Below are 23,057 nucleotides of genomic sequence, written 5' to 3'. Positions count from 1 at the left end.
CCTACTGCCTGCCCTCCAGGACACCTCTACAAAAACACCAGGTGTCGCAGGAAGGCCAAGAAAATCATCAGGGACCTCAAGCCACCCGAGCCAACGGCCTGTTATCCCCGCTTCCATAACCCTGCTGCTCCTCCCATTAGACCCCTCCCCCCCACAGACATCTACCCTCCCCCAATGGACATATTTCATGCTGAATATGCCACCACTTACTTTCTTTCCCCGCAAACACCCCAGCAGCTGGGGCAGAGCCCAACTGAGTGATCCGGGTCAACAGCATCAATGTACAGGTTTGTCTTCCATCCCTCTCCTTGCCCCAACCTAGGCTCGGACCAGGGACCCTCTGAATACATCTACCAATCGAACCTCCCACGAAGCATCATTACCTATCGCTCCACAAAAGCAACGCGCCCTGTGCAGAGAAAGGGAAAACAATGACTATCAAGGTCTCAAGAGGGAGTGACGTCTCCCGGATTGAAATGCTACTAGCGCGCACCACTAATAGCTCTAGCCATTTCTCACCAGTTACACTTGCAGTAAAAATAAAATACTTTATGGATGAAGGCAAACTGGTCAGGACAAGAGACACAACAGTGAGCATTTTCAGACATTTCAGACATTTTCTGAGCAGTTCAGACATACGAACAAAAACACCTGTTGTGTGTGTTGAGCATATTGTTAAAGAGTTCAAAAATGTCTACCCAACTCAGATCGTCTCTGCATCAAAGAAAGAACTTGAAACCCAAAACAGAACTGGAAATAAGTGCCTGGTTTGCATTAGGCTAGTATCCTTTAATGTTGATGATATTTCTTCAGGTTTTGGTGGGTTGAAAGTGAAAGTATGAATAGAATTATATTCAAAGGAGAAGGCATGCAGCGGGCCTCACATCCACCAGGCCTCCTCAGGGGATCTTAGGATGAAACCAGATCTTTTCCTCAAAATACATCGCTGAAGTTTATTTTTCATGTTGAGTTCTAATACTTAGTCATATATATACAGTATATCTTTTTTTTACTTAGTCACTGGAAATGAGACCGTAAAGAAATAACCTTAAGAATTTCTCCATGTGTATATATTGAAAGGTGTCTTCTAACAAAGACAGGCACCATGACTTCTGTATACTTTATTTTATCATCACAGGTTTTAGCACTTAACACAACAGTATACACAGTATTAACACCTTGAAATGACAACTTCCATCTATCCATCATTATCATGGTCATCATTAATTGAGTACGAAATTTGGTTGTGAAATACACAAATGTGCACAATACAAAAGAGCAGAATAAAGACATTCGATCCTTGGTTTTGGAATAACTTGCATCCTCGTTTTGTGATTTTTCACCAGGAAATCCGTCAGGACAGGACCAAACAAATTGACCATTCATTATATTTTATTTGGGAGAAGAATTTACGTAGTAGGGCAGGCAGGGGAGGAGGAGCGGATGCATCTGGAGCACACAGTAACCAAACCCCTGGTGCCATCTGTTGGTTAATCACCTCAACACACACACAAGCTCTTCTTTCACCCCAAGACAGGTAGGAGAGGTTAGAGAGAGAAGAGGAGAGAAAGAAAGGGAGAGAGGAGAAGAGAGGATGAGTAGGAAGACCAAAGCGACCAGGACGAAAGAGAGAAGTAGAGACAGGATGGGTAAGGACTTGGCTGGGAGGTTTACGAAGGTGGTTGAGAAAGAGTGGATCGCGAACACGTGACGAGGACAAAAGAGAGGGGAGTAAGATGGACAAAGTAAGGAACAGAGGACCAATGCGGAGTTAAGAGGAATAGAGGATGAAGTGAGAGGAGAGGGAGAAGGATGATGGAGAAAGTGATTGGAAAGTAAGAGGAACAAGTCGATTGGAGAGGGTAGGTGAGAAAAGCGCATATGGGAAAGCTTAGAGAGGTACAGAGAGGGGAGGGGAGAAGATGGGAAAGTAGAGTTGAGGTAGAGAGGGAGGAGAAGGACGCGTAAGAATAGAGGAAAAAGTAGGCTCCCAGAGGTGATGATAAGAAGATTTCAGACAGGAATCATTGAGCAAGTAGTGAACTGCCTGAACCAAACAGAAACAATGCGAAAAGTAAGACTGAATAAAAGGGGGGATACAACCGAAGCATGAAAGTGAATGAGGAAGAGTCAGAGAGCTGTTGGAAAGGGATGTTAAGTGTAGGACGGGTTTATGTAAGGAGCAATCTTGCAGAATCTTGACATCTTTACTCCTCCCAGTTTAGCGTTAATATGGTATTAGTGAGAACACAGCCTCCATTATACTAAGCTGATTGTATTGGGGCGGAAAACAGAGGTGGGGGGTGGATAAAGGCCTCTGATTAATGAAGTACAGAGGGTACAGGTGTGAGAATATGTAAAAAAGTAATGCAGTGTCAACTTCCTATTCTCGGTCTCTCTCTCTCTCTCTCTCTCTCTCTCTCTCTCTCTTCTCTCTCTCTCTCTCTCTCTCTCTCTCTCTCTCTCTCTCTCTCTCTCTCTCTCCTCTCTGCTCTCTCCTCTCTCTCTCGCTATCAATTTTCAATTCAAATCAAAGGGCTTTGTTGCATGGAAACTTATGTTTACATTGTCAAAGCAAACGAAATAGACAATAACAATAGGACAAAACAAGGAAACACCTTCTCTCTCTTCTCTCTCTACTCCATTATTTTTCAGATCTCAACATCAATGAACTCAAACTGTCACTGAATAAATACTTTTTTTCTTCCCCTTGAACGTGCTCATGCTTGTTTTGTTCATCATTTCCATTCCATCTCTTCAATAAATGGATTATAAATATATTTGACATACACATGGTTACAACTGGTTCAATTCCTCTTGGTTCCCCCCCATTTCTAACAACTGCCCATTTGGCTTCCAATATCATGACAGTGCTATGGGTTCCTGACACAAAAATAACCATTAAGAATGTTCCAGAAGGGGAAAACTTATTCACTATACATCTCTCAATCACAATACTCTTACCCAGTAACAAAATTATGCCAATTGTATGATAACTGAACATGTAGTTCTTCCGTTTTAGTGAATAATATAGCAACATGATTGTCTATAAATGAAAACAAACTGTCAAAACATGACAATGCACTGCTAAATAGCATATCACAGCGTCTGTGGTATTCATTCTGTCTCTGCATATATTCCTTCTCTCTCCTCTCTCCTCTCTCTCTATTCTCTCTCTCTCTCTCTCTCTCTCTCTCTCTCTCTCTCCTCCTCTCTCTCTTCTCTCTCTCTCTCTTCTCTCTCTCTCTCAATTCATGATTCAAAGAGGCGCTTTATTGGCATGGGAAACGTGTTCGCATTGCCAAAGCAAGTGAAATAAACAATAAACAAAAGTGAGAAGACACAAAACAACATAAACAAAAAACGATTTGAAATGAACAGTAAACATCTCTCTCTCTCTCCACAACCTCCTCCTTCAAGCAAATCAAATGACCTCAGGCTCTCATAGAGGAAAGGTAAACACAACAGCCACAGACAGACCTGCACAACAGGACAGAGAGGCTTGGAGGGGATGTCAAAAACTACTCAAATACCTTTTGGCAAGCAAGCAACACAGGCAAATTAACGACAGACAGGCCACATTTTACACTGCAAATATATTCATATAAAATCAGTAATTCAATAATGTGAGTTTTCCCTGTTGTGTTGTGTTTTTACTAGGGATGCACTTTAAATCAGTGAACATATCGGAATCAGCAGATATTAGCTAAAAATGCCAACATCGGTATCGGCCCGATGAGGCAGGGCTTGAAAACTATTACGGACTACAAAGGGAAACCCAGACGTGAGCTTCCCAGTGAAGCGAGCTGCCCAYTGAAGCGAGCCTACCAGATGAGCTAAATGCCTTTTATGCTCGCTTCAAGGCAAGCAACACTGYAGCATGCACGAGAGTACCAGCTGTTCTGGATGACTGTGTGATAACGCTCTCAGTAGCCGATGTGAACAAAACCTTTAAACAGGTCAACATTCACAAAGCCGCTGGGCCAGACGGATTACCAGGACGTGTACTCAAAGCATGCGCGGACAAACTGTCAAGTATCTTCACTGACATTTTCAACCTGTCCCTGACCGAGTCCGTAATACCCACACGTTTCAAGCAGACCACCATAGTCCCTGTGCCCAAGGAAGCGAAGGTAACCTGCCTAGATGGTTACCGCCTCGTGGCACTCACGTCGGTAGCAATGAAGTGCTTTGAAAGGTTGGTCATGGCTCACATCAACAGCATCCTCCCYGACACCCTAGACCCACTCCAATTCACATATCACCCCAACAGATCCACAGATGACGCAATCTCAATCGCACTCCACACTGCCCTTTCTCACCTGGACAAAAGGAACACCTATGTGAGAATGCTGTTCATCGACTACAGCTCAGCGTTCAACACCATAGTGCCCACAAAGCTCATCACTAAGCTAAGGACTCTGGGACTAAACACCTAACTCTGCAACTGGATCCTGGACTTGCTGACGGGCCGCCCCCAGGTGGTAAGAGTAGGCAACAACACGTCTGCCACGCTGATCCTTAACACTAGGGCCCCTCAGGGGGGTGTACTTAGTCCCCTCCTGTATTCCCTGTTCACCCACGACCATGTGGCCAAACACYACTCCAACACCATCATTAAGTTTGCTGACGACACAACAGTGGTAGGCCTGATCATCGAAAARGATGAGATGGCCTATAGGGAGGAGGTCAGTGTAGTCCACACTGCCAGGACAACAACCTCTCCCTCAATGTGAGCAAGACAAAGGAGCTGATCGTGGACTACAGGAAAAGGCGGACCAAACAGGCGRGCCTTTTAACAAGTTCCTTGGCGTCCACATCACTAACAAACTATCATGGTCCAAACATACCAAGACAGTCATGAAGAGGGCATGACAAAACCTCAGGAGACTGAAAAGATTTGGCTCTGGCCCCCAGATCCTCAAAAGGTTCTACAGCTGCACCATCGAGAGCATCCTGACCGGTTGCATCACCTCCTGGTATGGCAACTGCTCGGCATCTGACAGTAAGGCGCTACAGAGGGTAGTGCGAACGTCCCAGTACATTACTGGGGCCAAGATTCCTGCCATCCAGGACCTACAATTGAAGTCGGAGGTTTACATACACTGGTTGGATCATTTAAAACTCGCTTTTCAACCACTCCACAAATTTCTTTAACAAGACTGTAGTTTTGCAAGTCGGTTAGGATACTACTTTGTGCATTGATACAAGTAATGTTTCCAACAATTGTTTACAGAAAGATTATTTCCATTATAATTATCCTGTATCACAATCCAGTAGGTCAAGAGTTTATATCACTAAGATTGACTGTGCTATTTAAACAGCTGAAATTCCAGAAAAATGATTCATGGCTTTAGAAGCTCTGATTGACGACATATTGAGTCATTGGAGGCTGTTACCTGTGGATGTGTTTCAAGCCTACCTTCAAACTCAGTGCCTCTTTGCTTGACATCATGAGAAAATCAATAGAAATTAGCCAGACTCTCAGAAAAAGAATTGTAGGCCTCCACAAGTCTGGTTCATCCTGGGAGTAATTTCCAAACGCCTGAAGGTACCTAACGTTCATGACTGTAACAAATATGTACCATAGTAAAACAAATGGGACCGGTCCCGTGCGACGCAGCCACCAATACACCTCAGAAGGAGACGTGTTTTCTGTTTTCCTAGAGGATTAAACGTACTTTGTGCGAAAATGGCAAAATCAATCCTAAGAACAACGAGCAAAGGACCTTGTGGATGACTGGAAAACAGGTAATAAAGTATCTATAACAGAGTAAAGAGCCTTATATGAGACACTTGAAAGGGCTAAGCAAGGAAGAGCCAGGCTCCAGGAAAACCGCCATTAAAGAAAAGCCAGACTATACGGTTTGGCAATGGCAGATGGGGACAACAGTGATCATACTTTTTGGAGAAATGTCCTCTGTGTCTGAATAAACAGAATTATCTGCTTTGGCATAATGACCAATATTAGTTGATGGGAGGAAAAAGGAGGACGCTTGCAAGCCGAAGAACACACATCCCAACCGTGAAGCACGGGATGCAAAGCATCCTATGTTGTGGGGGTGCTTCTGCTGCAATAGATACGCGCAGGACTGTGTCACTTTCACATAAACTACCATGAATGTAGTCGATTTTGAGGGGTAGGAAAATTTATGTTGAAGAGATGAGAGCAACAATCTCAAAACATCAGTCAAGAAAGTTAAACATTGGTCAGCCAAGACATGGTCTTCCAAATGGACAGATACCCAAGCATACTTCTCAAAGTTGTGACAAAAATGGCTTAAGACCAACAAGATCAAGCTGTATGACTACAGCTGAGCCAATCACCAAAGCCGCTGACCCACATATCCTACAGAAAATTGGTGCAGAACTGAAAACCGTTGTAATGGCGATGCATAGGTAGCCACAAAACCTGGACTCAGTTAGACCACTCTGTCATGAGGAGTGGTCCAAAAATTCAACCCAAACTTATTGTGAAGCTTTGAAGGCTACTCCTAAAACGTTTAACCCAATGTGTTAATATCTAAGTATAAGATGTCAAATGTACCACAATACTAATTGAGTGTATGTAAACTTCTGACCCACTGGGAATGTGATGAAAGAAATAAAAGCTGAAATAAATCATTCTCTCTACATTTATTCTGACATTTCATAGTCTTAAAATAAAGTGGTGATCCTAACTGACCTAACACAGGACATTTTTTTTACTAGGATTAAATGTCAAGAATTGTGAAAAACTGAGTTTAAATGTACTTGGCTAAGGTGTGTGTAAACTTCCGACTTCAACTGTATATAATAGGCGGTGTCAGAGCAAAGCCCATAAAATTGTCAGAGACTCCAGTCACCCAAGTCATAGACTGTTTTCTCTGCTACCGCCGGCAAGCGGTACTGGAGCGCCATGTCTAGGACCAAAAGGCTCCTCAACAACTTCTACCCCCAAGCCATTAGACTGCTGAACAATTCATAAAAATCGCCACAGGCCCATTTACATGGACCCCCCCACCTTGTACACTGCTGCTACTCTCTGTTTGTCTGTTACCTATGCATAATCACTTCACCCCCACCTACATCTACAGATTACCTCAACTAGCCTGTACCCCCTGCACACTGACTCGGTACTGGTGCCCCCTGTATATAGCCTCGTTATTGTTATTCRTATTGTGTTACTTATTATTATTACTTTTTATTTTAGCCTACTTGGTAAATATTTTCTTCTTCTTGAACTGCAKTGTTGGTTAAGGGCTTGTAAGTAAGCATTTCACGGTAAAGTCTACACTTGTTGTATTCAGCGCATGTGGCAAATAAAGTTTGATTTGATTTGATGTATAGTTTAACGCCAATGTGCAAAACCGATGTCAAAGCTACCATGCATACCTATATAACGTAGGTACATGGCGTAATCACGCCACGTAAAATGTTGCACTACACGTGCAACACAGCATTCCTAACCTAGCCCACAATGTCTGCTGTGTGGATCGAGCAGTCATTCGAAAGAGTAAGAAAATTTCAGRGAGACAACTCAAAGGAAAAATACAATAATGGAATTCATTGCCCTTGACAATCAACCATTCTCTGTCGTGGATGATGTTGGCTTGCGTCGACTGGTCGAGCACCGGTACATACTACCAAGTGCACTATTTTTCAGATGTTGCCCTACCGGAGTTACACAGTAATAGCGTCACTGCTATTAGCTTCACGACATACATACTATGGAACGCCGTTTGGGTCGTTGCGTTTCCAAAAAGATACACATCAAATAACACTATTTGACGCTTCAAATAACACTATTGGACCCYTTAAATAAGCTTTTAATTTGACACGTCAAATAACACAGTTTTATTGTAGAATGTTGTGTGTTCTGAATTTGCACGTGCAAGCCAAGCGCCACCACTACTATCAGTAGCACTGTCAAAGCTGTACAAAAACGTCTGCAAACAAGCAAACACCGACCACAAATGATGTGTTTACAATACCYGGTTGGTGACCGCAACTTCTGGGGTAGCTAGCTAGCTTTAGCTTGGTACCTAGCTAGCCCCAATACAACCAGCCTGAAAATAATAACGAGTAGAAACTGCAGTCATTTGCATTATTCTTAGCAATGATTTAGGAATCCTTGTGAGTAAGTATTAGCTAGGTAGCCACTGTTGTTTGCCTACTGAAATTGAACTTCAGTTCATGAAAATAAATAGTTAGCCAGCTACTTAACCCTGTTGCCCAAAGCTAACGTTATAAGCAGCCAGCTAGCTTKATCTGTCTACTGAGGCTCGACCGGACCGGGTTATGTGTTGTGAAGCTAGCCACAATAAGGAATAGGCACAATAGTGGAATTTGCAGTTTGCCTTCAAAATAAAAGTAACTATTTGAAAGTGATGCAGAAGGTTACAATTGGTGGAATCATGCCATATTTAGACTGGATAATGTTAAACAAGGTCGGAATGTGAAGCAATGAAATGGGATATCAGTCTACTCGGTGACACCCACAGAACACAACTGTGAAGAGTTTACGCAAATATTAGCATTGTAGCTCTTATCGCGTTTCTGTGACTGTGTGAAATCACCTCCCAAGTCAGCCTATTGTGTGTATTGACATTCATATTGCACTGTACCGCTTTACCTAAGGATCGGGGATCAATGAAATGGGGTCCCAGTCTACTCAATTTTTTCCCAACGTCCTCCTCAGAGTTATCAGACTCCAAAACATCCACGCAGTATTGTTTTTCCTCGGGAATAGTGTTCAATACACATAGGTTGACAATAAATTGTGTCAATTTACAGTTGTTTCAGAGTCTGCAATAAGAGAACGATGCTAATGCTCTCTGGGTGTCACAAGAGTAGACTGATACTCCATGATCATTGATTCCACAATCCATAGGTACTCTGTACAGTGAAAGTCTGCCCCATTCAATTCTAAAATATAATCATCCAGTGAAATTTCAAACAGATTTTTGTCAAATTAAACAAATTATTGTCTTTGTTGATTTTATATAACAATTCCAACCTCTTTAGCATGATTCTATTCAATTATGGCATAAATCTTCTATTTGCTTTCATTTGATTCACTGTCAATGACATACTTTTATGCCGGGTATGGTTTCTCAATCAGGGACAGGTGTCTATCGTTGTCTCTGATTGGGAACCATACAATCTGTAAGTAGCCCTTTTTCCCTCCTTTCAGTGGGGGAAGGTTACTTTGTTTAAGTGTTGATTTGTGGCCATAAGCCATTAAGCTTCACGGTCGTTTGTATTGTTTATTGTTTTGTCCGGCGTCCATTCAAAATAAAAGGAATATGTACGCTCACCACGCTGGCGCTTTGGTGAGTTCTTTCGACGGCCGTGACAGAACTCCACCACCAAAGACCAAGCAGCTTGGTGAAGACTCCTGGACATGGAAGATCCTGGACGGTAAGGGACACTGGAGCAGGCTGGGGAGTTCACCGTCCAAGGGAGGAAATGGAGAGGCAGCTAAGGCAGAGCCGCGGCGATATGAGGCAGACAAGTCAGCGAAGCAGGCACAGAGAGGCAGCGTGGTGAAAGGGACTCCTGGACATGGGAGGAGATCCTGGACGGTAAGGGACCCTGGAAGCAGGCTGGGAGTATCACACGTTGGCACACGTTTCTCTGAGTGGAGACTTCACAGTGCCGGTGTCCTCTTGTTTGCCAGCGTCCCGCATTGCCGGGTGGAGTGGGCATCAGCAGAACGGATTGTGCCAGCTCTGCGCTCGAGACTCCTGTGCGCCTCACGGACCCAGTGTTTCCGGTGCCAGCTCCAAGAACCAAGCTCCCAGTATGTCTCCCCAGCCTGGTGAGTCCTGTGCCTGCTGCCAGAACCAGGCCTCCTGTATGTTCCCCAGCCTGGTGAGCCTGTGGCAGCCCACGTACCAGACTGCCATACGTCTCCTCACTCCAGTTGATGATCCATGGCAAGAACCTCAGTATGATCAATGGCCACAAGCCTCCAATGACGATCCATGGCACGAAGCCTCCAATGACGATCCATGGCACGAAGCCTCCAGCGACGGTCTCCGGTCGGAGCCTCCAGCGACGGCCTCCGGTCCGGAGCCTCCAGCGACGGCCTCCGGTCCGGAGCCTCCAGCGACGGCCTCCGGTCCGGAGCCTCCAGCGACGGCCTCCGGTCCGGAGCCTCCAGCGACGGTCTCCGGTCCGGAGCCTCCAGCGACGGTCTCCGGTCCGGAGCCTCCAGCGACTGTCTCCGGTCCGGAGCCCGCACGAGGGTGCCCAGTCCGGAGCCCGCAACGAGGGTGCCCAGTCCGGGGCCCGCAACGAGGGTGCCCAGTCTCGGGGCCCGCAGCGAGGGTTCCCAGTCCGGGGCCCGCAGCGAGGTGCCCAGTCGGGACCCGCAGCTAGGGTGCCCAGTCCGGGGCCCGCAGCGAGGGTGCCCAGTCCGGGGCCCGCTACGAGGTGCCCAGTCCGGGTCCCGCAGCGAGGGTGCCCAGTCCGGGGTCGCGACGAGGGTCCCCACACCAGAGGTGCCACAAAGTGGGGTGAGCCAGTGGTGGAGCGGGGTCTGCGTCCCGCACCTGAGCCGCCACGCGGGATAGATGCCCACCAGGACCCTCCCCTATAGGTTCAGGTTTTGCGGCGGAGTCCGCACCTTTGGGGGGGGGGGGAGTACTTCACACCCTGACCTTAGAGAGACTTTTTATGTCTGATTTGGGGTGGGCATTCTATGTTTTGTTTTTCTATGATTTTGTATTTCTATGTTTTGGCCGGGTATGGTTCTCAATCAGGGACAGCTGTCTATCGTTGTCTCTGATTGGGACCATACTTAGGTAGCCCTTTTCCCTCCTTTCAGTGTGGGAAGTTAACTTTGTTTGTGGCKCATAGCCCTTAAGCTTCACGGTCGTTTTTGTATTGTTTATTGTTTTGTCGGCGTCATTCAAAATAAAAGGAATATGTACGCTCACCACGCTGCGCTTTGGTCCAGTTCTTTCGACGGCTGTGACAGCGCGAGACAACTTTACCAGCATCATAGCATACGTATCGATGAATCGTTGTGACATATGAAATACGAGTGATAGTGCAATCAATGTGTAATAACTACGTWWAAAAAATTATGAACGCGTTAATTTATTATGTGACGTGCAGTCATATTCAGGTCCTGATTGGTCAACAAGCTTATTTGACACGTCGAATAGTGTTTTTTGACACGTCAAATAGTGTTATTTGAAACATCAAATAGTGTTATTTGACGTGTATTTTGACACGCAAAGACGCAAACGGCGTTCCATAGAAATCCTGGTTGAGAATGAAACYACTGAAAAAATGAACAACGAAACAGCACAGCAAGTAAGTGAAAGAAAAAGGTTTTGATTATGTTTTACTAGTAATAGGGACATACGGAAATGCCAACAAAATAAAATTTTGGTCAGTGTGGTGTATGTGTGTAACCTTTATTTAACTAGACAAGTCAGTTAAGAACTAATTCTTATTTACAATGCCGGCCTACCCCTGCCAAATCCAGACGACGCTGGGCCAATTGTGCGCCGCCCTATGGGACTCCCAATCACGGCCGGATGTGATACAGCCTGGATTCGAACCAGGGACTGTAGTGATGCCTCTTGCACTGAAATGCAGRGCCTTAGACCTCTGCGTCCATGTGTGTGTGTTAACTATTTAACTGTACTAGAACACTTAAAAGGCCACAAAAAAACGTTTTTTTTGTTGGCAAGGAAAATATTGGATATCATTATCAGCCAAAAATGTCATATCGGTGCATCACTAGTTTTTACAGTAAAAAGACTATGTGTAAAAGCATCCAAGAGCCACATAACCAACCCTGAAATGTGCAGAATTAGAAACGCTGAGGAAATACAGTGGGGTCCGAAATGCTTGACACCCTTGATAAAGATGAGCAATAACTAAAATAATTTAAATACTCAGCTATATTGCACGATCAAAATAATACAATAAAACAATTTGTATCAAAGATCATACCCCCAAGACATGCCATTACCAATAACAGGGAGATTAGCGTGTCTTGTGGGTATGATCTTTGATCCTCTGTAACTTTCTCACTCTCAATTATTTACTATTCATTCAGGATAATCCGTAATCATGGTAACATCCACATTAATGTAGAAGTGTTTAGAAACATATTCTATTCTTATTTACAATAAAAGTAACTCAAATGACACAATACATTATTTACCATTCATAACTATCGAGCACAAAATAATCTGAAACACAACCAAAACAAACTGCAAATGCATCCAACAAGCTTGTAGAGTCACAKGCTTGATGTAGTCATTTTGTGCTAGGAATATGGGACTAAACACAAAAGTTTTGACTATTTTATTTATAAGAATCTTGAGGGGTGTCAATGATTTTGACCCCTACCTTTTTTAGAAAGAAAAATATTAGTTGTTAAACAAAATCTTGTTTTCTGTGCAATTGTATTAGTATAAAATAATATAATTTCCCAATTTGTTTTGCATACAATATAGCTCAGTATTTTAATTATTTATTTCAGTAAGTCATTATTGCTCATCTTTATCAAGGTTGTCAATAATTTCAGACCCCACTGTACATCTTAATAGTAATTTAGTTAAGTTAAATAAAACACCTTACAATATCAAGTTCCATTTGAAATCATGTCAAGACATTAATATTAGATTAATTGCATAGCTCTGTCACGATCGTTATAATGAGTGGACCAAAGCACAGCGTGATCTGGGTTCCACATCTTTTTATTTCTAGGTGAAACTCACAGCAAAACAAAAACAATAAATCTCAAAACAAAACGTGAAGCGAACAATAGGGCTAACAGGCAACATAGACAAGATCCCACAAAGCACAAAGGGGAAATGGCTGCCTAAATATGATCCCCAATCAGAGACAACGATAAACAGCTGCCTCTGATTGGAACCATACCAGGCCAACATAGAAATATAATTACCTAGATGACCCACCCTAGTCACACCCCGACCTAACCAACATAGAGAATAAAKGGCTCTCTATGGTCAGGGCGTGACAAGCTCTAATGTAGGCATAGGRTATAATCATATTCCAGAGAGACTAAAATGCTGTAAATGATGGTGATCTGTCACTTCATCAGAACAACTATTAAAACACATGATTGCATTTCTCTCTCGCCAATTTGTAACGAAACYATTCTGACTACAGCATAATTTATCAAATATTTTAGGTGTTGCATTAATAGAACCCAATAGCTTTGGCTTTGATCTTGTATTGTGTTTCTTTTGAACGCAACATTTATGCTAGTAGGGCTATTTGACCAAGAAGGAGAGTGATGAAGTGCTGCATCAGATGACCTGGCCTCCACAATCACTTGACCTCAACCCATTTGAGATGGTTTGGGATGAGTTGGACCTCAGAGTAAAGGAAAAGCAGCCAACAAGTGCTCAGCATATGTGGGAACTCCTTCAAGTTGGAAAAGCATTCCAGGTGAACCTGGTTGAGAGAATGCCAAGAGTGTGCAAAGCTGTCATCAAGGAAAATGGTGGCTACTTTGAAGAATCTCAAATATATTTTGATTTGTTTAACACATTTTTGGTTACTACATGATTCCATATGTGTTATTTCATAGTTTTGATGTCTTCACTATTATTCTACAATGTACAAAATAGTAAAAATAAAGAAAAACCCTTGAATGAGTAGGTGTGTCCAAACTTTTGACTGGTGCTGTATGTTGTAATAACATTGTAATATCTAGTTAATAGTTAGGCTATTTTCACTCTTGCATTCGTGGTACAATGTATATATTTTATATTACAACGGTTCATAATGTCAAAACCCTGATATGATTTGTAACGTTTCAGTTGCAGATTGATTATTGTTGGCTACAACGACTCAGTATAATAAATGTAATATAACTGTTATTTTGCTATTCATAATATGGGAAAAGTAAGCATCGTCACAATGGTGGGGTTTTTCAAGGGGTGGGGCATCTGTGCCTTTCATTTAAAAAAAGAAAAATACTTTGCCAAACTAACGCGGTTGCGTAGACAATGGATACTTGATTTTACACTATTGGTATCACTGTTCATTGACAACCATGCTGAAAATGAGACTGAAATCAGTTAAAGCTCCACTGAATAACACATTCTCCTTGTCCCTCTTCTGCTCCCCGCCCCCACCTATTCGGGAGTCACATTTATGCACATTCGCTCAACACTGTCCCAATATGGTAGTTACTCATAAAAGTTTGTATCCACTATTGACTTTTTCTGACTGAACATAATCATATCGACATCCTTTCTCTCTACGGTGTAACTCCCATATAGGAAATTAAAAATACATAAAGGATGCATAGATGCCCAGACCATCGAATAGCCGTTTTTACACATACCACTGTGGGGGTGCAGAATAGTGAGCCACAATTTTCTCTACAAAGACTTAAGTTTATTTTGTAGACTTTGTTTTTCAAGGACACTGTATAAACTACTGTCATGCTCTACATATGTTTCTGTCGCGACTGATACGGGGGCGTAATGCCCTACTGGGTGACCGAGAGCGCAAGAAAAACAGAAAATCCTGAAAGMGTTTACCTTTTTGCTGTTTCTGCTGTTATAGCCGATGTATGGATTGATATCTGCCCTTGGCGGTACGGAGAGCAGCATTTTCTCGGCTCTATGTCCAGTGCGGCGAGTACAGCCCAGGCTGCCAGCTGACGTCAGCAGCTCGGGAAGCTTGGGAGCGATGCAAGTCCCGCTGCCGCCAATGCTGCTGCCGCGGCCAAGCGGTGCTTTTTCACACGTCTGGGTCCTAGCGCGCCAAATCCAACCGAGCCTATGGAACGGTTACTGATAAACGAAACATAAGATGGAACGGTTACTGAATGAACGAAACATAAAGACTGTAGGGCTATGTTGGGGAAGCTACTCTGAAAATATAGTTTAGGGCTAAGTACAAGGTGCATAGGCGCAGGATGGAGTGTTGCTGATGGTGCTGGAGGGTTGCTGATGGTGCTGCAGCACCCCCTGATAAATCAGAGAAAAAAAGTATAATATATATATTTTTTATCCCACCAAAAGAGTGCACTAGGCCTTTATTACTCCTGTATGAACAGTGCAAAATACTGGTCAGCAGAACAGAGAAGAATAAGACAGTACCACCACCCCTAAACATCTTCCCGCAGCCGTGGCAATTATCTTGGGCAATTCAGAAAGCTGATTGAGGACCTTATTACTGATGAATATGTTTTTTTTATGACCGTGTTCTTCTTCCTGCTTGCATTTTGTATTTATCTTTTGATGTGTCTATTTTCTGTAATTTATGTAATTCAGGGCTCATCTGTAAAAGAGACATTGGTCTCAGTATAACACCCCTTTTAAAATAAAGGTTAAATAAAATAAAAAATATGCTTGCATGTGTGTATGAGTGCATGCATAGCCTAGTGTGTGTGAGCGAGAGTGTGTCACTGTGTCTGTGTCTCAGATGTAGGCTAAGTCTGTCTGCCTGACGGCTGTTGGGTTGGAGCGTACCACTGACTGGTTGCAGACGGGGACTCACAACACAAGTGACATTGTTGCACTCAGCAAAACCCCGGTCTGGCACAGCCAGTCGTTTTGACGATGCTAACATTGTTTGGACAGCAACAGGCCCGTCGCTAAGCAACCCCCTCCTATCCCAGTGTTTTGACTCGTAAATCCAAATGGATTACCTCTAAGGTGCCCAAGTATTGTCTGTGTGTTTGTATAGTGTATATGTGTATGTGTGTGAGTTTATGAAAGTGTGTGCACAAGTGAGAGATACATTTTGTATTATTTAGTATTTTATAAGGATCCTGGGGTCCGAACAGGAAACAAAGCACAACAAATAAAATACATACAATGCATAATATACATAACACTACATAATACAATTCAATGCAAAATACAAATACAAAATATATACAAATGTCTATCTCTTCACAGTCCTCGTCGTGCCATAAGGTGTTCTTTTATCTGTTTTTTTAATCTAGTTTTATTGCTAGCTTGAGTTTCCTGGGGTGGCAGAGTTCCATTTAGTCATGGCTTTATTTAACTCTGTGTTTCCCAGCCTTTGTTCTGGACCTGGGGACTGTGAAGAGACCTCTGGCTGCATGTCTTGTGTGGTACTGATGAGTATCTGGACTGTGTGCTAACTGCTTGAACAGACAGTTCGGTACCTTTAATCCATCAACACCTCGCACAAAGACCAATAGTGATGTAGTCAATCTCTTCTCAACTTTCAGCCAGGAGAGACTGACCTGCATACCCCTGACATTCGCTCTCCATGTACATCTAAGTGCAATACCTGCTGCTCTGTTCTGGACCAACTGCAATTTTCCTATGTCCTTCTTTGCCACACATGACCACACAACTAGGCAGTAGTCCAGGTGTGACAAAACTAGGGCCTGTAGAACCTGCCTGGTGGATTTAGATGTGAAGAAAGTTGAGCAACACCTTATCATGGACTGACTTCTTCCTAATTTAGCAACCATTGAGTCTATATGTTTTGACCATGACAGCTTGCTATCTAGGGTTACACCCAGCAGTCTCCTCAGCTTGCTCAACCGCCACATTATTCAGTAATAGATCTAGATGACGTTTAGGGTTGAGTGAGTGATATGTCCCGTTAGGGTTGAGTGAGTGAGATATTTAGCACCAGCCTACTGCTAGTTACCCATTGTAAAACTGACTGGAGCTCTATGTTAAGGGTGCCAGTTATGCATTTTACATTCATAGCTGATTTGTATCAGTTGAGTCGCATCAGCGTACAGTGCATTGCATTGKATTTCTTTCATTATTTGGTGACATGAAGGCTCAGGGTTTGTTGTTTGGATGTCATGCCTAAGTTTGCTAATCTTGTCAACAAAAAAGGGATTAATGTGGTTGGCAATATCAAAGGGTTTTGTTATGAACAATAGTGATGTGCGGGTTGACTCATAACCCACAGTTCCCACGGTTATATCTGCGGGCCGGACGGGTTTAGGGTTATTAAATAAAGAAAAACAATACCTTCAAAAATCCATAAATGTATCATTCTTGTGCAATTCATATAGGCTACATTGATGCATAAGCCTAAGCTTTAGGGCTTAACTGTACGTGCGCCAAATAACCAACACAGCCAATCGCCAAACAATGCTTTTGGGAATGGGCATTGGGAATCCACAGAGGCAAAATGGACATTGTCGAAGTTTAATTAAATAATACAAAAGTTGCGAAAGCAGAGTTGACAATAAAGAGAAGGGAGAGTCAGAAAAGTAATGTTTGGAAAAAATTTGGTGAGGTGATAAAAGCAGTGCTGGCTACGTTATGTATCATGTATCTTTGTGTGTGATTTGTAGTTGACCTTTATTTAACTAGACAAGTCAGTAAAGAACAAATGCTTATTTACAATGACGGCCTACACCGGCCAAACCCAGACTAATTGTGTGTCGCCCTATGGTACTCCCAATTACAACCGGTTGTGATACAGCCTGGAATCAAACCTGGGTCTGTAGTGATGCCTCTAGCACTGAGATGCAGTGCCTTAGACCACTGTGCCAGTCGGGAGCCCTTGTGAGGTGCTGTACAAATTCGACAGTCACAAGACGGGACTTCAAATAGGCCCATGGCATGTCAAGGGAACTGTAGCCTACTGTTTAGATGGGTTAAATGGAAACTGAAATCTGGACACTGACTGTAGGTCTATAACCTCTCACATAGCCTTAATAATAACTCCTGTAGAATTAAGCACTTCTTGCAGTAAAATGATACACAAAATTTGGACTTGGGAACAGGAGTGGAGAATGATGGTTTATTTCTTTCTGCGTCTTCAGAGAATTCAATGCTCAGTTAGATACCATCTGTAGAGGTGCTGTCTTAATTATAAAAGCTGATAGTACTTCAACCACATAAAATATGCATGGACGCCCAACTGAAATCTCATCAAAACACGTAGTTTTCACAGCTTTCTTTTCCCTTACAACCGGTCAAACTGATGTCATTCAGACATTTTGCACAGAAAATCTTTTCAGTTTTTTGTTGTTGTTGCTTTATTGTATTTTCTCCCCAGTCCCTTAATGTCTTCGCTCGGCAAAAGACGACAGAGAAAACTTACAGTTGTCAAATAAATTAAAGCACTCATTCTATCGATCTATGACATCATTCTGTTGAGCAAGGGTTTATTTAGTCTTCTAGGGCAACATGAGAAAAGAGAGACATATCTAAATCAGGCAACAACAAAATCCTGCACCTCCTGTCAAAAAGTCCTGCACCTCCTGTCAAAAAATCCTGCACCTCCTGTCAAAAAGTCCTGCACCTCCTGTCAAAAAATCCTGCACCTCCTGTCAAAAAATCCTGCACCTCCTGTCAAAAAATCCAATCCTGCACCTCCTGTCAAAAATCCTGCACCTCCTGTCAAAAAATCCTTCTGCCGTCTTTTACTTTAGCCTATAGTGCATTTTCTATATTTGCAGGTTAGGGTTGGGTGCATGCCTCAGATTTCACTTCATCACATATAGTCGGGGTGGTTGCGGATGGGTTATTAGCATTTGCGGGTGGGTGCGGGTGAACAAACAGCTGACCCGCACCCCCACTAATGAATAACCCATCTGTCTCAATGAAGGATGGAGCTTAGCTTTTTTGCCTAGAATTTCATTTAAGGTACTCCAGAGCTTTTTACTATCATTCTTTATATCATGTATCTTTGTTCCATGGTATGGTATCTTCTTCTTTTTGTTAAGTTACATGATTTCTCAGTTTACTGTATGTTTGCCAATCTGCTGTGTTCTCAGACTTATTTGCTATTCCCTTTGCCTCATCACTCTCAGCCATACAGTTTTTCAATTCATCATCTATCCATGTGGATTTGGCAGTTCTAACAGTCAGTTTCTTGATGGGCGCAGGCCTATCAGTAACCGGATAAAGCAATTTCATAAACACTTCAAGTGCAGCGTCAGGTTGTTCCTCATTACATACATCAGACCAACAAATATTCTTCACATCTTTGACATGGGAATCATTGCAAAACCTCTTGTATGATCACTTATACACAATTTTAGGTCCAGTCTTTGGAATCTTGTTTTTCCTAGATATGGCTATTATATTATGATCACTACATCCGATGAGTGTGGATACTGCTGTAGAGCAGATTTCCGACGCATTACTACAGATGGTCAATACATGTGGATGACTTAGTTCCTGCTCTGTTTGTAAATACCCTGGAAGTTGACTGATAAACTGAACCAGAATGCAGGCATTGGTTACAGCGTGAAGTTAATTCCTTCTTTTTGAGTGGACAGCATGATGACAACCAGGCAATATTTAGGTCACCCAGAAAATATACCTCTCAGTTGATATCACATGCATTATCAAGCATTTCACACATACAGTGTCTTTGGAATGTATTCAAACCCCTTGACGTCTTCCACATGAAAACAGGTTTTTAGAAATGTTTGCTAATTTATTCAAAKTAAAAACTGAAATACCTTATTTACCTAAGTATTCAGACCCTGTGCTATGAGACTCGAAATTGAGCTCAGGTGCATTCCGTTTCCTTTGATCATCCTTGTGTCACGATCGTTGTTGTAAGAATCGGACTAAAATGCAGCGTGGTTTGGGTTCATCATCTTTATTACGTGAACCGGCAAAAGAACAATAAAGAACCAAACGAACGTGAAGCTATGCAGCTCAAGGCAACTATACACAAACAAGATCCCACAACCAACAGATAGGAAAAAGTTGCTGAAGTATGATCCCCAATCAGAGACAACGTTAGACAGCTGCCTCTGATTGGGAACCATACCAGGCCAACCTAGAAATAAAGAAACTAGAATGCCCACCCTAGTCACACCCCGACCTAACCCAAAATAGAGAATAAAGGATCTCTAAGGTCAGGGCATGACACATTGAGATGTTTCTACAACTTGATTGGAGTCCACCTGTGTTAAATTGAATTGATTAGACATGATTTGGAAAGGCACACACCTGTCTATATAAGCTCCCACAGTTGACAGTGCATGTCAGAGCAAAACCCAACCAACAGATGGGTTTCTAGAAGGTAGAAGGTTTCTACAACTTGATTGGAGTCCACCTATGTTAAATTGAATTGATTAGACATGATTTGGAAAGGCACACACCTGTCTATATAAGCTCCCACAGTTGACAGTGCATGTCAGAGAAAAACCCAAGCCATGAGGTGGAAGGAATTGTCTTTAGAGCTCKGAGACAGGATTTTGTCGAGGCATATATCTGGGGAAGGGTACTAAAACATTTCTGCAGCATTGAAGGTCCCCAAGAACACAGTGGCCTCCATCATTCTTAAATGGAAGAAGTTTGTAACCACCAAGACTCTTCCTAGAGCTGGCCTCCTTGCCAAACTGAGCAATCGTGGGAGAAGAGCCTTGGCCAGGGAGGTGACCAAGAACCCGACGGTCACTGATAGACCTCCAGACTTCCTCTGTGGAGATGGGAGAACCTTCTAGAAGGATAACCATCTCTGCAGCACTCCACCAATCAGGTATTTATGGTAGAGTGGCCAGACAGACGCCACTTCTGAGTAAAAGGCACATGACAGCCTGCTTGAAGTTTTACAAAAGGCACGCAAAGACTCTCAGACTATGAAAAACAAGATTCACTTCCTACGTGAATAGGCTTTAGGTGAGGCAGAGGAACATGTACAGTCGTGGCCAAAAGTTTTGAGAATGACACAAATATAAATTTTCACAAAGTCTGCTGCCTCAGTTTGTATGATGGCAATTTGCATATACTCCAGAATGTTATGAAGAGTGATCAGATGAATTGCAATTAATTGCAAAGTCCCTCTTTGCCATGCAAATTAACTGAATCCCCAAAAACATTTCCACTGCATTTCAGCCCTGCCACAAAAGGATCAGCTGACATCATGTCAGTGATTCTCTCGTTAACACAGGTGTGAGTGTTGACGAGGACAAGGCTGGAGATCACTCTGTCCAGCTGATTGAGTTRGAATAACAGACTGGAAGCTTCAAAAGGAGGGTGGTGCTTGGAATCATTGTTCTTCCTCTGTCAACCATGGTTACCTAAAGGAAACACGTGCCGTCATCATTGCTTTGCACAAAAAGGGCTTCACAGGCAAGGATATTACTGCCAGTAAGATTGCACCTAAATCAACCATTTATCGGATCATCAAGAACTTCAAGGAGAGCGGTTCAATTGTTGTGAAGAAGGCTTCAGGGTGCCCAAAAAAGTCCAGCAAGCGCCAGGACTGTCTCCTAAAATTGATTCAGCTGCGGGATCGGGGTACCACCAGTACAGAGCTTGCTCAGGAATGGCAGCAGGCAGGTGTAAGTGCATCTGCACGCACAGTGAGGCGAAGACTTTTGGAGGATGGCCTGGTGTCAAGAAGGGCAGAAAATAAGCCACTTCTCTCCAGGAAAAACATCAGGGACAGACTGATATTCTGCAAAAGGTACAGGGATTGGACTGCTGAGGACTGGGGTAAAGTCATTTTCTCTGATGAATCCCCTTTCCGATTGTTTGGGGCATCCGGAAAAAAGCTTGTCCGTAGAAGACAAGGTGAGCACTACCATCAGTCCTGTGTCATGCCAACAGTAAAGCATCCTGAGACCATTCATGTGTGGGGTTGCTTCTCAGCCAAGGGAGTGGGCTCACTCACAATTTTGCCTAAGAACACAGCCATGAATAAAGAATGGTACCAACACATCCTCCGAGAGCAACTTCTCCCAACCATCCAGGAACAGTTTGGTGATGAACAATGCCTTTTCCAGCATGATGGAGCACCTTGCCATAAGGTAAAAGTGATAACTAAGTGGCTCGGGGAACAAAATATCGATATTTTGGGTCCATGGCCAGGCAACTCCCCAGACCTTCCATTGAGAGCTTGTGGTCAATCCTCAAGAGGCGGGTGGACAAACAAAAACCCACAAATTCTGACAAACTCCAAGCATTGATTATGCAAGAATGGGCTGCCATCAGTCAGGATGTGGCCCAGAGGTTAATTGACAGCATGCCAGGGCYGATTGCAGAGGTCTTGAAAAAGAAGGGTCAACACTGCAAATATTGACTCTTTGCCTCAACTTCATGTAATTGTCAATAAAAGCCRCTGACACTTATGAAATTATTGTAATTATATGTCAGTATTCCATAGTAACATCTGACTAAAATATCTAAAGACACTGAAGCAGCAGACTTTGTGGAAATTAATATTTGTGTCATTCTCAAAACTTTTGGCCATGACTATAGCCATATTACTTCAACATCATCAGACATGAGATCCTCTCTTAGTCTAACGAATATGACTCAAGACTTATATAGCAACACCTCCACAATTTGCATTTKTATCTTTCCTGTATATGCTATAACCATGTATAGCTATTACTGCATCATCAAAGGATATATCTAAGTGTGTTTCAGAGTAGTTTGAGACTATTTGCATGTGTGTATGCGTTTGTGTGTGGGTATGSCATTAATTCTTACTGTTTTGTGACCCTCCTAAACACAGTTTAGAACAGCCTCATCACTTGAAGGAGRGAACTCTGCGTCTCACCAGTCAGGACAGGGAACTTAAAGTTGTTCCCAGGTCAGGATCTGGGTCAATCCAGTGATACATCTAACTAAGATCATATCTTATGTGCCAGCTAACAGCCATGAACTATCTTTATTTATTCAAACTTATCTTCCAAGAGAATTTCATAGACTGAGACAGCGTGTGTATTGGTGACTCCAGATGAAAGTGATCGTTTCCAGAAGAGACCACACACAAAAACACAAGAAAACATCAGTCAGTCAGTTGTGTTCCTGAGGGCTGGAATGTGTTTGTCAGAGTGTGTGAAAGAGGAGGATTGGGGTTGTAGAGGGTTAAAGGGAAGGTGGGTAATTGGTGCACAAGCCCCCCTTAGTCATTAACAGAGGAAAAACAACACTCATATGGGCATTGTTGATTATATGCGATGGTTTTGTGTGTGTGGTGTGTGTGTGTGTGTGTGGTGTGTGTGTGTGTTGTGTGGTGTGTGTGTGTGTGTGTGTGTGTGTGTGTGTGTGTGTGTGTGTGTTGTGTGTGTGTTGTGTGTGTGTGTGTGTGTTGTGTGTGTGTGCAAGTGTGCATGCGTGCAGTGGCTGTGGGTGGTGTGT

General features: G+C 43.1%; 1 protein-coding gene across 2 annotated transcripts in view; it reads right to left on the bottom strand.

Annotated features, from left to right (window-relative positions):
* LOC111970163 (RNA-binding motif, single-stranded-interacting protein 2) overlaps positions 1–14,704 on the bottom strand; it is an 82,420-nt gene extending 67,716 nt beyond the window's left edge. The window contains exon 1 of one of the 2 annotated variants that reach the window (XM_023996711.2): positions 14,529–14,704. In XM_023996711.2, coding sequence (XP_023852479.1) covers positions 14,529–14,600 — 72 coding nt within the window. In that variant the 5' untranslated portion in view covers positions 14,601–14,704. The remainder of the gene's footprint in view (positions 1–14,528) is intronic. The other variant, XM_023996710.2, reaches the window with a different exon arrangement.
* Positions 14,705–23,057: the final 8,353 nt, after the last annotated feature.

The sequence above is a fragment of the Salvelinus sp. IW2-2015 genome, linkage group LG11, assembly GCF_002910315.2.
Source record: "Salvelinus sp. IW2-2015 linkage group LG11, ASM291031v2, whole genome shotgun sequence".
In the NCBI taxonomy this organism is placed as follows: domain Eukaryota; kingdom Metazoa; phylum Chordata; class Actinopteri; order Salmoniformes; family Salmonidae; genus Salvelinus; species Salvelinus sp. IW2-2015.
The sequence above is the reverse complement of the archived record's forward strand: the minus strand, read 5'-3'. Positions and strand labels throughout refer to the sequence as shown.